The sequence below is a fragment of the Cupressus sempervirens genome, chromosome 2, assembly GCF_028749045.1.
Source record: "Cupressus sempervirens isolate cs-2001-9-10 chromosome 2, ASM2874904v1, whole genome shotgun sequence".
NCBI classification, from domain to species: Eukaryota; Viridiplantae; Streptophyta; class Pinopsida; order Cupressales; family Cupressaceae; genus Cupressus; species Cupressus sempervirens.
The window spans coordinates 133532542-133549626 of NC_143119.1; the positions used below are offsets into that span (position 1 = coordinate 133532542).

At 33.1% G+C, this 17085-nt stretch overlaps 1 protein-coding gene across 1 annotated transcript in view; it reads left to right on the forward strand.

Moving 5' to 3' along the window:
- The window catches only part of LOC149571396 (Transducin/WD40 repeat-like superfamily protein), a 41846-nt gene extending 39005 nt beyond the window's left edge, over nucleotides 1–2841 (forward strand). Inside the window, exon 2 of the mRNA XM_089812929.1 lies at nucleotides 1165–2841. Coding sequence (XP_089669055.1) covers nucleotides 1233–2309 — 1077 coding nt within the window. The 5' untranslated portion in view covers nucleotides 1165–1232 and the 3' untranslated portion in view covers nucleotides 2310–2841. The remainder of the gene's footprint in view (nucleotides 1–1164) is intronic.
- The last annotated feature ends 14244 nt before the right edge of the window (nucleotides 2842–17085 follow it).

Sequence of the window (17085 nt, forward strand, 5' to 3'; positions counted from 1 at the left end):
AAATTATTGTTTTATCTGTTTTAACTTTTAATTATTATTTATTTGTTATAAGTTAAAGAGGGTTTGAACGAGCCCTTTGCAGAAAGAATCCCTAACCGAAATTCCTTTTTGATTTGTGCCAAAAGTTTTATGTTCGCTACCGTCACTCTGCTTATATTGTCATTTTGAGAAGAAAATTAGAGTTTGGTTGAAATTCAGAAAACTGTCTTGGGTTTGGTTTTAATTGTTAACTTCAAATTTTGAAAGATACAGAAATTATTACTTGACCATTGCTGTTGCTTTTCCTTACCTGCGAACTGCCCTCTGAAACTTGAAATGGTAGCTACAAGTTGCCGCTAAAAGACGAAATGTTAGCTGCGCAGTGCAATAGCAAACCTCAGGAGTCAGCCTTAAACAATATGGATGCTGCTAAAATAGTGAACAGTATTATGCGACTGCCCAGTCACATGCACGTTTATTTTTTCTGTTGCTTTTAGCGATTATGAGCCAAGTCCTTTTGTTGGACATTCACATTGCAAGTTCATTCAATATTGACAGTCCACGGATGCTTTTAGGGTTATGGGGGTCTTGTTGGCACTCACCCCTTCTGTTTTATCCAACTGAAGTGGTATTTATTGATGGGTTTGCCAGCTCTTGCTGGATGTCTCCAGGTGTTAATGGTCCGCTCTGAGGGATAGGGGATAGTTCAGGGATGTTTCCAACTTATCTACCCTCTCCAAATTGTCCTGGATTTGGGATGGCCAGAAAAGCCTAGAAGATGCATCCCATAAAACATAAAAATATGATATTCTGTCAAAAACTTAGGAACCTTCCAAAGGAACAATTTATTATGATTATGGATGGTCTACCCCTTTGCCACCACCTATTCAGATCTCCAGTTTGTGAAAGAGCATGGATTGAACTTGGTTAGCATTAATCCCATATGGACATTGAAAATTAAAAAGTTAGTACTTTTCTTAAAATCAAAATACATTTACTCTCCATAAGATAAAGCTGATGCAATAAGAACTTTCAATGTTTCATATTGTGTATATCATAAATCTTCATTCTGTGATTTTGTTGTAGTTTTTGGTTGTCATTACAATTATAAGTGGCTAGTCCTATTGAGCACCATGGTACTTGCTGTGTAAGTTACATTTTTTCAGACACTTGATTTTCTTGCAGATTGACGAGTGGATGCAAGTGGCTTTTACATTTTTTGCTTGCAAGGTGTCTTTTTCTGAAGAAAAAAAATGCTTGGAAAGAGGCCACTAGACGAGCCTATGATGATGGTGAAAAGACCAAAAACGGATCTGTCAGCCTTCTCATATGGTATTCAAACATCCAATCAGATTGGAGTTCGTAATGATGGGCCTCGAAGAACATCCGGCTTGGAGTCTCCTATCATGGCATTGACTGGGCACCAAGGTGCAATATATACAATGAAATTCAATCCATTGGGAACTGTGATTGCATCTGGATCACATGACAGGGAAATTTTTTTGTGGAATGTGTATGGAGAGTGCAAGAGTTTTATGGTTTTGAAAGGTCACAAAAATGCAGTACTAGATCTCCACTGGACTAGTGATGGTAGTCAAATCATATCAGCAAGTTCTGATAAGACTCTACGAGCTTGGGATGCAGATACAGGCATGCAAATAAAGAAAATGTCAGAGCACTCATCATTTGTTAATTCATGTTGTCCCTCACGTAGGGGCCCTCCACTTGTGGTGAGTGGCTCTGATGATGGTACTGCAAAGTTATGGGATTTGCGTCTCAGAGGAGCTATTCAAACGTTTCCAGACAAATACCAAATCACTGCTGTTGGATTCTCTGATTCTGCAGACAAGATATTTTCTGGTGGAATCGACAATGAGATTAAGGTGTGGGACCTACGAAGAAATGAGGTCACCATGCGGCTCCAAGGCCACACAGATACAATTACAGGTATGCAGTTGAGCCCCGATGGATCATATCTCTTGACAAATTCCATGGACTGTTCTCTTCGCATTTGGGACATGCGACCATATGCTCCACAGAATCGATGTGTAAAGATCCTAACAGGCCACCAACACAACTTTGAAAAGAACCTCTTGAAATGTAGCTGGTCGTCAGATGGAAGTAAGGTCACAGCTGGGAGTGCTGATCGTATGGTCTACATATGGGATACCACATCACGTCGTATCTTGTACAAGCTGCCAGGCCACAATGGTTCTGTAAATGAGTGTGTTTTCCATCCGACGGAGCCAATTATTGGATCCTGTAGTAGCGACAAGCAGATTTACTTAGGAGAGATTGAGACTAATGTAGGATATCAGGCTCCTATGTAATCTTGTATTATGAGCAAGAGCTGAGGCCATACTTATATAGGATCCAGCTCATTTTCTTTAAAACGCCAATAGCTCTGTTTAAATGTTTTAAATTTGCCTTTCTCAACCTTGCCATTTGAATCTTATGTGATCAAAGCTATTTCAATGGCGGTGTTATTTTGTGAAAAGGGCCTGCTGCATGCAGAGATATACCTGCTTGAGGGGATTTACATTCAGAAGATAACTTTAGCAATGGTTGTTACTGTTGTTTACTTCGCCCAGATAGCATGATACAGGCATTGAATTAAACTTGCCGCATTTCAACAGTAGCATATTCGTGTTGCTATTTTAAGTCTTCGAACTCATTTTCATGCATATGATAAGATGGAAGGATGGCTTTCTTTGTATTGCACAAAAATAGAATGGAAAGACGACTCTGATGTCTAGTAGGACATTGGTGAGAAATTGTCTAATTTCTTCTAAGGTTATTTTAACCGACAGAGTATTTTCTATTAACTCATTAATTAAATGACTTGAGATATTTAAATTAAAACGTGAGATTGTGGTTGATTACCAATCATAGACTAGTTAAATTCTGAGCAACAATTTCGGATTTCGATATAAAACCATGGCACAATAGAGGCTTAATTCTGAGCAATGATTTTGGATTTTGACATGAAACCATGACAGTAGATTTATTAAATGACGAGGACTTACGACTCATCTGTAAGCAGGGCATGGTAGATGCGTATATTTTGAGATGGTAATACACTGCGACTCATTTAAACATGGCATGGTAGAAGCTCATCTTTTGAGGTGGAAATGCCCCGCATCTCATCTTGTGAGTTGTGACATCACATCAAATCTGTTAACCTGTATGAACTTAATACTTCTATGGCAAAAAGTTTGAAGACCGATTTATAGATGTATTCTGAATTGTCTCGTCCATGCGTTGAACTTGGAACCGAGACCATCATTGAATTTACAGCACTAAAATGAGGGGAATAGGTTAGATAATTTAGTTTAAAAAACAAATATATAGTTTTTTAATGTTGTTAAAGGAACCTATTGGAGAAACTAAAGATAATGATAACTATGTTTCTTGTAAAATTATTATTGTTCTGAGAGTGTAAGCATTACAGAAAACATGACTTCTGATCTGTAGAGAAGTCGAAGGCTGCATAAAAATCATTAATAGTTATTACAATACTATCAATTATCCTGGTAGGCCAAACTATAAGTAGAAAATATATTTGGTGAAAGGAATAGTTTTCGAATTTTAGTGGAGAAATCGTATTCTGAGGGGTTTAACTGCACAAGGAGATTCGAAGGTAGTTTAATCATAAAGAAGCTCGCGCTCTCTCTCTCTCTCTCTCTCTCTCTCTCGCTATATATATATATCAATCACAAAGAAAGTTTGCTCGTCTTTAAAATACTTCGACTTCATTTTTAATTAGTTATTTTTTAATGTACTGAATAACCAATAATCAAGACCAGGAAATCTTTAAATTCCATATATAGTGTATTAACACTTGTTTTCATGAAGGTAGTGTAAGCTCAGAAATTTATAAACTAATCATTGCACCTTGGTATGCAATGGGTACATCAAATAGGTGTGGATGATCTATTAAGAGAAAATTGTTATTAGATGGACTGAATAACCAATAATCAGGTGAAGGAAATCTTTAAATTTTATAAGTAGTGTATTAGCATTTATTTTCATGAAAGTGAAAGTCGTGTATGCTTTGAATACTATTAACTAGCAAGTGCACCTTGGTGTGCAATGGGCACGTCAACTAGGTGTGGAATACGATTCAAACAATAATTGGGATACAACTGCTAAATGAGGAAGAGAGATAATTTGAGAGATGGCCATATAGAATAAGAGAGATACAAAGAGAGGTAAAGTAGACGAGTGTGGAGAAGAGAGGTATAACAATAAAGGGGGGTGAGCGGTCAAGGTATAGAGAGGACTTAATTCAAAATTGTTTATTATCTATATGTATTCATAAAGTTTCTCCTCTAAAAAATTACAAGATAATTAACTTGTTAATAAAAATAATTATTTGTTCATTTAAATATTAAGAATTAAATATATTATAAATTTAAATATTTCAATCAAATAGATAAAACTACGTGGCCAAATTTTACTTCCAAGTCTTTTAAAAAAAAGAATATTTACATTCTCTAATATTAATGTCGATAAAATTAAATATTGATTTTAAATTTTTATAATTTATTTGGTTGGGAGGGTGTGAATTGTTTGATTACTATTTTTCTAATTTAATCAACCCATACTTTCTTCTTCATTTAGCGATTGTATACCAATTATTGTTTGAATCCATATTCCACACCTAGTTGACATACCCATTGCACACCAAGGTGCACTTGCTAGTCAATAGTATTCAAAGCATACACGACTTTCACTTTCATGAAAATAAATGCTAATACACTATCTATAAAATCTAAAGATTTCCTTTCCTGATTATTGGTTATTCAATCCATCTAATAACAATTTTCCCCTAATGGGTCATCCAGACCTATTTGATGTACCCATTGCATACCAAGGTGCAATGACTAGTTTATATATGTTTGAGCATACATGACCTTCATTAATACAAATGTTAATACACTATCTATAGAATTTAAATATTTTCTTTTCTTCATTATTGGTTATTCAGCACATTAAAAAACAACTAATAGAAAATGATGTCGGAGTATTTTAAAGACAAGCAAACTTCCTTTGTGATTGATATATAGAGAGAGAGCGCGCACTTATTTATGATTAAACTACCTTCGAATCACCTTTATTGTTTGTGCCAAATTTTACTTCCAAGTCTTAAAAGAAGAAGAATATTTACATTCTCTAATTTTAATGTTGATAAAATTAAATATTGATTTTAAGTTTTTATAATTTATTTGGTTGAGAGGGTGTAAATTGTTTGATTCCTATTTTTTCTAATTATTTTTAGTACTTTTTAATTTTTTAAAAAATGATCATTATATATATATAATTGAATAAAAATAAATAATATTTCTTTTTCTATGTGAATCAAAATTTTAACATAATATTTTACTTAAATTGAAAATTATTTATAATATTATCAAGTATCTATCGATTTATTGTTTGAAGCACAAAATCATGCAACTGTTAGTTTTATATCATTATAGACTAGAAACATATTTTTTTTATAAAGTTAATTAGTTTTAGTTGTGTTTAGACGTTTAATACATTGCTTCTCATAAAAAAACAAGTTGAACTGTTAGACTAAAATATAATTATATGTTATATTTATATAACATATAATTATTATTTAAAAATAATATAATAATTATATTGACTATAGCGTGTCATAAGTTCTATAGAAAACAATGAAGTATAGATATATTTCTAAATATAATTATCAATATATTTAGATAACAGTAATATGCAAGAAATTATTATTATAGTAAAAATTATTTAATATAATATAATTACACATCATTTTATCATTATATATAATATAATGAATGTGTCAAAATCGTATTCCTCGGCCATATAATATATGTTTTGACATTTAGTCATCATTGGGTTTCTCGGTTGCTACTAAATTTCTTCCTCGACACATATACTGTCACTTGGTCAAACTAATGCTCGATCAACACTATTATTGCTCGACACTTATTGTGACTTAGTTGACATTAGCATCACTTGACATACACTTTAAGTTCCTTAATCTTTTGATCTGTTGCTCAGTCAAGCCTATGCATTTGGTCTATCTTTGATCTCTTCTTCAAGGCTTCAGTGTAATTGTCTTCTTTGCTTATAACATGACTTAAGCAACCAATTTATATTGTCAAAAGTCCAACTAATTAGGTGTCTATTTGTAGTTTCCTCTTCATAACTCAATTTGTCCTCTAGATACTTTTGTTATAACCAACTTCTCAAATCCTCTTAATCAATCAAATAAATATGACACTTACATCAAATAGCAAATTGTCTCACCAATAAGGTTTGACATCACAACATAACGATTGTTCCAATTGTAGTTTCCAACAAAATCAACACTCCCTATTAGATTAAGGATATATCCATAATTTTCATATCATATTTTATATCAAGAGTATTGGTCTTTGGGGATATCAACATATGATATTCATCAAATACTCGATAAGGTTTGATATTACATATGATGTAACGCCCCACCATGTGACCCAAAATAAATTAACCTAAAGTTTCACTAAGTTTGCCAAACATTTTTTTTTATAAAGATAAAGATACAAGAACAAATATATAATAACATAAGAAATTAACATACACTCATACATCAACAACACAAAAATAGGTTACAACTCTCAAGGGTCCCATGATGTTGAATCAAATTTAAGTTTAATTAATACTAAAACCAATATATCCATATTAATGAATATCTACAAGTACAAATTCCATTTAAACAATACACAATTATATATGATGCCACTTGGCAATAAATAGAATGCACAATCATCCACTGTGTAGGTCATAGGGTATGAAAGGCTAAAATAATATACATCATAAAATAGATAACATCATCTCATAAGATCTATGAAATCAAATACAATACACTAGGTATAACCATCCATCATAGAAATACAAGAATAGATAGAAAGGAACATCTGCACAAACACATCTAGTAGTGACATTTGACAGTCGGATCTCAATGGTATAAGAAAAAACATTACCACCTGACCTCGTGGAACCTAAATGACCCACTCCCACTGTGCTAATGAGATAAACTCAAATCCCAAACATGGTAACAAAATCAAAAGTCAAAACCAACATCTAGGTTCAAGGAATCACCTGAAAGCAAACTATCTCAAGGTACCAAAAACACAAGAATCAACTAAACCCAGAGGCAACACACACATAGGAAATTTATTATGCATGTGAGAAAGTGTCATCACATAAACCAACTCTAGGGTTACCCAGCTAGTCTTTTAATCCTCTAGCCCCCTAGTGACTCTATGGGACACTAGTATCCTTTCATACTAACAAGACATACTAATGAAGCATGGTCACAACCAAGCATCCTCTCTACTCCCATCCTAGCTTGTACTAGCACTCGTGGCATGGGCGAGGAAAATAATGACCATTATTTATTTATTTATTTATTTATTTTTTAAAGGGGTAAACGCTTTGACCTGGAGTTATGAACCAGTGAGGCCACAAATAGGGGACCTCATCCCCGTGAGATTTGAACTTTGATGGCAATGATAACAACTCAACAACTTAACCATCACAACATGCCACTATTGGCAAGAAAATAATGACTCTTATTAATTCATTTTAAACTCATTTAATGAAATGTTATCACTTATTAAATAATCTACAATGTGTTACCTGTTAGCCTCTTTAGGGCCTCGGCCTCCATTGCAAGCCACTTCTCAATATGACATACAAATAACCTACCCTAAGCTCAATAAAATAAAAAGATCACAAAAAACCACATACCATACATTAGTTCTTAAACAAGCAACTGACAAGCATTGAAATATCACTAGTGAAAATACAAGCATTACTTAAAACGATCATCCTAACAGGATTGATCCAAGAAAGTACATATAAACCAATCCATAACATAACATCACCAAGAACAAACCATACAAACATCTCAGTCCTATACAAGTGACTGGAAAGCAATCCAAATACAACTGATTGAAGACTCAAAGGTAATATCAGATAGGTCACACCATTCACCTCTGTTTCACATAATAACATTGAAAAGCAATAACAATCAATAGATCAAAACTCCTCATAGAGCATACAAGACACATTACCATGGTTGAGTCTAAAAGATCAAGATCAAAACATCATCATGATATCACAAAACAGAACTCCAGAGCCTTTGGTAAACATCCTGATTTGGTCAAAGTCAAATCAACACCCAATAGTAAAATCACACATCATAAAAATAGTGCATACATAAGTAATTTTCACAAAATATTAGGTTTAGAAAACACAATGGTTTATTTTTCATTTGTAAGTTTTCAAGTTTTCATTTTTCATTTCCAACACAAAGATTCAAGAATAACTAGGGTTTCAATTTTCTTTTCCAAGTATGACTGTTTATAGAGTTTTTAAATTTCATTCAGGGTTCATGTTTTCATTTCTCTAGTTCCTAGATTTATTATGGTTTCTGATTTCACTAGAATCCTAGACGATTCAACAATTCATATAAAGTCGTTTAAACATTGTTCATAGTTCGATTCATTATCAAAACATACGAGTTCAAGTTTTCATTTCTAAGTTTTTGACATTTTAAAGTATGTTAATTACTAAGATTTTTGAATAAGAAAATTTCCCTAGCAAAATAAATCATTTTCATATAAAATCAAATCATTAAACACAACCCAAGTTTACTAAAGATAACCATTAATTCTCCCAATTAATTTCATTGATTTCCATTTTATTTTAGAATTATATTTAAATAATAAAGTAATATATCAAATTTTCAAATAACTAAATTTCAAATTTTAACAATACTTATTAACATTATTAATAATGATAGTTATCAATTATTACCATAATAATTTTAAATTTATTAAACTTTTGAAAAACTTTCCCAAAAAGGAAATTTGCTAAAAATAGAAACCTCCAAAAATAGAAACCTACTAAAAATAACAACTTTTCAAAAATGGAAACTTACTAAAAACAAAATTTTTTCAAAAATAGAAACCTATTAAAAATAGAAACTTTCAAAAATAGAAACCTACTAAAAATATAAACTTTCCAAAAATGGAAACCTACTAAAAACATAAGCTTTTCAAAAATGAAAACTTACTAAAAACATAAACTTACTAAAAATGAAAACTTTCCAAAAATGGAAACCTACTAAAAATAGAAACTTTTCAAAAATGGAAACTTACTAAAAATATAAACTTACTAAAACCAAAAACTTTCCAAAAATGAAAACTTACTAAAAATGGAAACTTTCAAAAATAGAAACTTTCTAAACCCTACCCTAAAAACATACATTTCTCAATTGATTCGAACTACAAATTATCAAATTAATCAAATGAGGGTTTCTAAATTCATCGTACTCATATACAAATATTTCTCAATTGAAGAACAATAGTTTGCATACAAGGCTTTTAAATTAAATCGTAGACAACATAAAACGGAAATCAACTTCCTTTCAAACAAGGAATTCAAAATCTAAATTCATTCATAGATATTTTTAAGAATGAAGAGTGATAATTTCCATACGAGGGATTTCAAATTCTCAAAGCATAAACAAATATTTCTCAAGCAAAGAAAAATCAACCTACATACAAGGGTTTCAACGTAATAACATTCTGAAACTAGAACACTCAATAGACACAAAGAAGACAAAAGTTTGAAGAACGAAAAACCATTTTTCAAATAAACCATAAGATCCTACCTAGATTTGATGCTAAAACGACAGACACACAGAACATGCAACAATTCCCTTTTTATGAAAATTGCTCCTCCAAAACTTGTGTAATTGCATAATGAGCTCTAGATCTTTGATAAAGAGTTCTCCCTTAATTTGGGGCTCTGATTGTGCAATCACGCGATCTCTGATAAAGGGTTCTCCCTTAATTTGGGACTCTGATTGTGCAATCATGCAAGGGATCTCGTTGATCAATTACTGTTTATTACTTGTTATCCTTTACCTTTTCATGCACAACTCTTAGCAATTTTAAAATATCTTTTATTAAATTAATTTTCTTTCTCTCTTTAATTAATTTATTATAGTTTAATTTCATGCATAAGCTTTATGCAATTTAATTTAAATTAACTTTATTAAATTATGTTTTCTCTCTCTTATTAAATCATGAGACACTTTAATAATATATTTATTAATTCAACTAATAATATTATTTAGAGTTTATTATTTAAAATAAAACGCCTAAATAATAATTATTAAATAAAATAAATATAATTATGCCTAAATTAGAACTATAACTTTATCTTTAAGTTCAATTCTTTTATTTAATTAATACGTTTAGAGTTTATTAATATAATATTTATTAATTTAAATAAATATAATATAATATTTATTAATTTAAATAAATATAATATAATATTTATTAATTTAAATAATAATATTATTTAGAGTTTATTAATTAAAATAAGACTCCTAAATAAATTATTATTAAATTCAATAAATATAAATATGTCAAAATTATAACTTTAATAAATTCTTTAAATATCTTTATTTTTATTTCATTAATTTCTCAATTAATTAAATATCAAATTTCTTTATAATTTTTTCATAAATTAAATCATTAAATTATCTTTTAAGTCGATTTAATTTTAATAGAAAATCACCACATGCTCACAAGACTGAATACGAAAACCCGTCATACATAACATAAAACTAAATCAAACACCAGGGTCAAAGTCATGAATTCATGTCACTTGACGAATTCAGAAAGGTGAAACTAACTTAGATACTTGTCCTATTTTCTAGGACAATTGGCTTATGTTAGGATTTGGAATCAAGAGTTATTTAGCCACTTATACCATTGAAATACTGCAATAGGGTACACTCATCCAGGCAATTTAAGGAAATTGATACCCGATACCTACAATCTGCATAAAATCCATGCATGTACAAACAAAATATTCTAAACTAAATAGGCAATGATAGAAAGTGGTTCATCGTGTAGATCCCGACTAGCAGGTGACTATGACTCCCTTCCTCAACCACATTAAAAAAGTCACACATAAAGAAAATATACATGCACACCATACACATGCAGTATGGGGTATGTATCCATAGAAACAAATATTAATCATTCATCTAACAAACATCATGAAATTACTGAAATCACTGTATGAACATACATATACCATCATCGAAATAATCATGAACCTATGAAATAACTGAATAACTCAAGTAGCTGATAACATAAATCAACTGAGATATGGAAACCAAGACCTGATAATCATAGAACAAAATAAAAAAAGTCAAATAGGGGTAGGCATTACATGTTGGTCAAAAGAATAATCTTGACAATTGAGTGTCAACACACTTAACCATTTTCACTATAGGTGCCGAGCAAGTCAGAATATCGTATGTGTCGAGTGATCCAGGAAATGTTCATGTGCCGAGTGATCTAGGAAATGTTCATGTGCCAAGTGATTTAGAAAAGTTCATGTGCCGAGTAATCCAGAAATGTTTAGATGCTGAACAATACAGAACATACATGTGCCGAGCAATATAGTGTTTAACCAATCATGTGCCGAGCAAACCAGGAAAGTAATCGATGCTGAGCAATCCAAGAATCAGTTCATTCTGAACATCAATACTGTAATAGTGCTGAATAACTCAGGATCAACATAAGAGTTTGTGCTTTCACGAACTAAGATGTAAACAATTTTTGGAGCCGACTTAGAGGGATTTTGAAGGCGAAAAAGGATAAGGACGAATCATTTACATTCCCTATGCAATCTACATGTAACCAATTAGAAAAATGGAGAAGGCATGCAACCAATGAATAAAATCCAAGGACTTGAGCAAGAATTTGAGATTTAATATGGATCGTAGATCCATACCTAACCCTAAGTCTTCGCATTCTTTATAAGGAGGTCAAATGCACCATTGCATATGTGGAAGAGAATAGTATAAGGGGGGATTATAGCGAAATTTCAGTGTGAAGAGGAAAAGACTTAGAGGAACAGAGTAGCAATTTCATATCCAGTTGATCAGAATGACACAAGGGATAAGGAACACATACAGAGATCAGATCAAGCAAGGATCAGAATGAGAAGAGAAGATCTAGTACCTGAACCCAACAATTTGAGATTGCATTCAATTAGGTCAAATGTTCTAATACTCTCTCACAATTGTATTAGAGGTTGAAATGCTATGTTGATAGGTTAGCTTAGCAACTAGGTAGAAGAACCTTTGGAGAAGGTGATTGAAAATTCTATGTATCAGGTGGGTTTAACAATCTATTGTAAATCCTTTAACAGGGTGGCACTTCATGTAAGTGTTTGTAAATCCTCTAACTAGGTCACTATTGACATAGTGTAAATCCTTTAACAGGGCAAGCCTTTCATAGGGCAGACCATCAAAAGTGGTTGAACATTGATTGCTATAGTGTTTTTTGTGGGTGTCATCCCCACCCTAGTTTTACTTTCTTATTCATGGAGGGTTTTTGGGTTATAAATTCTAGTGTTATGTGTTGATGCATGCTTTCATTTCATGTTTTCTTATATGTTTACATACATGTACATTGCTTTCAGTTATGAGTTAATAAGGGTTTAATAGGATAAAAATTGGTTACTTTTGATTCACCCCCCCTTAGAAGTACTCTTCCTTGAACATTCCAACAATTGGTATCAAAGTGCTGGTTCTCACAAGAAGAAGCCTAACAGCTTGGAGAAAAAGGTGAGAAGATGGAAGTCTTCAAACTTGGGAAGATCATTGATAATCAAGTGATTGATGTGCAACTAGCTCCACACAAAGTAGAGGAAGCCAGGGAGGAACTGAGAATATCCTTAAAAAGAAGGAAGGAGATAGCCATAGCTGAAAATGACATACACTACAAGGAGATTGACACCACACAAGTGTTTTCCAATGGAGATTCCAAGGAATTTGATGCAGCAATAGCATAATTAATGGAGAAAAATAGAGCACAAGCTGAAGAAATTAGATTACTCAAGCTTGAACAAGAATCACAAGCCATAATGCTTTGTGAAGTGACTGCACAAAAGAAAAGAGCTATTGAAAACAAGGCCATGATAGAAGATGACAAGAGAAATCTCACCAATAGGTTGGAAGAGAAGACAATTGAAATTGAAAATATTTCAAACATACAGTTGTACACCTTAAGCTAGATGATGAATGTTCATCATGAGCTAAACATGAAGGACATTGAGATCTCCACCTTGAAGATGTAGAATGAATTGAAGAGAGAAAAGGAATAGCAGAAAGTTAACAAACCCAATGAGGCCATTAAGTACTTTGAGCAATTGTTGAAATAACCAAGGGCTAGTAATGCTCCTTCAGGACTTGGCTACATCAACACTAAACAAGGAGAGTCATCCAAGGCTAAAAAAGAAAGAATAAACAAAGGTAAGAAAACTAAGCCTACTTTTCATTTCTGTGGTAAAAAGGGACATACCTCTAATGTGTGCAGAAGCAAGAATAATCATCAGTATGATAAGCCTACAAATGCAAATTTTTGTCACAAGTGCAAAAAGCAAGGACATTCAACACAAGACTGCAGAACCAAACCATGAGGACATCAAGATTTGAGGGCCACTGCTACAATTGCAAAAAGTATGGACATAGAGCATTTGAATGTAGATCAAAGCCTATGTGGACACCTAATTAGCTTGTAAGAGGAATCAATCATGCACATCACTACAATTGGGATTACAATACCAGGTATAGCTGTCACTATTGTCAAGAGTATGGACAAATTCCTAAAAATTGCATGAGGACACATTTCAAGGGAAGTTACAACAGGCGGCAAAACCAAACTACATGTTTTAGTTGCTTGAAGACTGGTCATATCAGCAAAAACTGTCCTACAAGGTCAAAAGCACCAAAGATTGAAGTCAACAAAAGGAAAAGAGAAGATTGATATTGAACAAATGAGAGGGAAAATGAACAAGACATGGAAGAAGAAAGGTGAATGCAACACATCAAATGGAGAGATCACTTAACCCAAGAGGTCAAGTGATCACATCTCATCAAATTAAGCACAAGACAGATACATGGAGTTGATACATATAAAGATGTATCATACATCAACCCAAGAAAACATAGAAGTACTGTAAAGAAGAAATATGCATGAGAACAGATGTCAAGTTAAAAGTTAGAAGATGAGCCGAGCTATCTTTGGTTGCCGAGTAAGAGATGTTAGTGGCTGATGAGTAGATGAACTTCAGTGGAAGTTGAGCTGATAAAATCTTTGGAAGCCAAGTGTACAGCTATAATCACAAATGCAATAAATGCTAGGTTTTTGAACCTAATAAAGTTGAAAATCGTTCATTTTTGAATCATTCAAACACAAAGTGAAGTTGAGCCGAGCGAAGAGGCGATTCTACAGTGATCAAACAATGATTTTCAGCGATTCCAACAACAATTCAACTCGATTTCATCGATTCAAAGGTATTTTCATTCAAGTGTCGAGCTACATAGAGTTTGAAAGCTTATTTAATTTTAAACCCTAGTTTGGTAAATGATCGCATCTGGGTCAAAAACCACTAAGGAGAAGGAAATTCATGAAATTCAACTTGTTAGTAATGAAGTCAAATAGCCAGAGTTTAGGCCCATTCTTGAAGTCGCCTATAAGAATGATCCCACTGGCGCCCTATCCGTAATACCTGATAAAGTTGTTATGGTTCAAGACATTCGAAAGTGTTATAACTGTAAAGTTGGAGCCATAGGAGATTTGGAGATTTTTAATGCATTTGATAAACCGTGTGATAATGAAAAACTTAAAGATGAATTCTCCATAGTTCAGAAGAAGGGTTTGACCAAAGCCCTAGTTTTTCCTATTGTTTTCAAAATGGAATGGATACACATAGTGTTGAGCAGAATCCATGATGGAGCCTTTTGGTTAGAGACAGGGCCAATGAAGTTTACAAAGAAAATTGTCCATAGAGTTACTGGTATTCTAGCCCTAGATCGGCCAAAGACCCTGAGAAGCGACAAAAAGGAAGCCATAGAGAAGAAAACTGGTGCCAAATGGAATAATAGGGGAATAAAAATAGACACCATTACATAACCCCTACTAGATTTTTTAGTGAGAGTCATATCCCACAAATTCTACCAGTCAAGTAGACTAAACAGTGTACCATGTATAGCAGTGGATGTTGCCTATAAATTGGTAAAGAAAGATCATAAATATGAACTTGCAGAGCTCATGTTATAGCAGATCAATGAGAATCTGGGAGCTATAAGGAAGTCTAAGGGAGCTTAATGCAAATTTGGCTCAGTTTTGGTTTGTAAGTTTTTCTATATTATGAAAGAATTCCCTTCAGTAGGGAAGGTGAAATGGGATCAGAATAAGACCATTGTTGAGAAAATAAATGGATTCATTGAGTAGATGGGTGAGAATTTTGATGCCCAAATGACTAGCTATTTTGAGGACTTTAAGAAGTCCATGAAATAGAGGATGAGGACACCAGTCTCACTAGTTGAGCAGCATGAAAAGGACATTTTCTTCCTTGTGGATATTGATTACACTTATATACAAGCAGTCATACCTAGAGTGAGATGGCTTAGGCCACTAGGTTATGAACTTGATGTTGATCAAGCCTCAGCAACAATAACAACTCTACTTGCAGAAGACATTGACAAGGTTGCTAAACATTTTGGAACTTATGACATTGTAAAATCAAGGGTGGTGACAAACCTTAAGACAACCACAATAGTGAAAAAGAATGACAAATTGATCAAGAAGATCAAGAAAATATTTGGAGTTGAAGAAGTAAGCTCAACAAAGGAAGAGGAAGCATATGAAGAAGAGGATGATAATGAAAATGAAGAAGATGAGCCTCTACAACTAACACAAGGTCTAGGTGAGGATAAAGAGGAAGGTGACAAGGAAAAAGAAGCTGAGGAAGCACCTATAAAAACTAAAGTCACCAAGAGGAAGGCTAAAAATCCACCTACTCCTCAACCCAAAGCAAAGAAAGTGGCAAAACCTGCACCAAAGAAGCCTACCACCAAAGCTACAACACAAAAGGCCAAAGAAGAGGCAAAAAAGAAGAAGAAATCCACCAAGAAGATTGATGAGGAGCCAAGGAAGAGAAGAAAATATGTAGCTTAACCTAACTCAGATGAAGAAAAGATAGAAATAGATGATAACAGTCAGTTCAAAGTGGTAAGTCGTCCACCCAAGTCTTCAATTGATAAATTGTGTACAAAGATTAGAAATGATGACTTGAAAGATTTAAAGAATTTAGATTTTAATAAGCTCACTAAGGAAGAGAAAAATAAAATAGAGGAACCTGTGTATGCTATGATGGCTGAGTACAAGCACATACCTCTAGAGCTAGATGGCTCAATGCCCAAAGAATTGTATAAAATTGTAGAAGACAAATGTCATTTTTGCTTGCAAATGGAAAAGGAAATAAGGGAGTCTACTTTAGCTAGATTTTTACTTGATTTGACTAAGGATCAAATAACTAATGCAGTCAAGAGGCACAATAGTAGATTTACTCCTAAGTATAGAACATTTTGTATTTTGCAAAATAAAATTGAAGATGTAGTCAGCAAATCCACAAGATTGTTGAAAATAATTTTAAAGAAAATTGATGATGTGTTTGATGAGGAATACAAGGTAGAAGTAAGAGCCAAGAAAAAGGAAATGAAAGAAATAGGGAAGAAGGAGGAATATAAGAAGGAAGAGGAGAAGAAGGCTGAGGAAGAGAAGAAAGTGGAAGAAGTAAAGAAAAATGAAGAGGAGAATAAAGAGGAAGAAAAGGGTATAGATGAGCAACAAGAGAAAAGTATGCAAGACACACAACTACCACCTCCTAGCCCTCCTCATGCCACCATCACACATGCATAGATTATCAAGATTAAGGATGTTATTGACACCTCTTTTCAAAACATCAATCTATTGACTGCAAAGGATCTCACAAAGATCCTTGACCAATCAACACAAGTAGCTAGATTATGTTCAAGCCCAATACTGGTCAGTGTTGATGAGTTGCAAAAAGTAGTAACAAAATCAAAGGAAGTCAAGGTGCAAACACAAGAACCACCTTCGACCACTCAAACTACTGGACTCTTATTGCTTCCACCTCCATTTCCACCAAGAACAATAACAGATGCACTTCAAG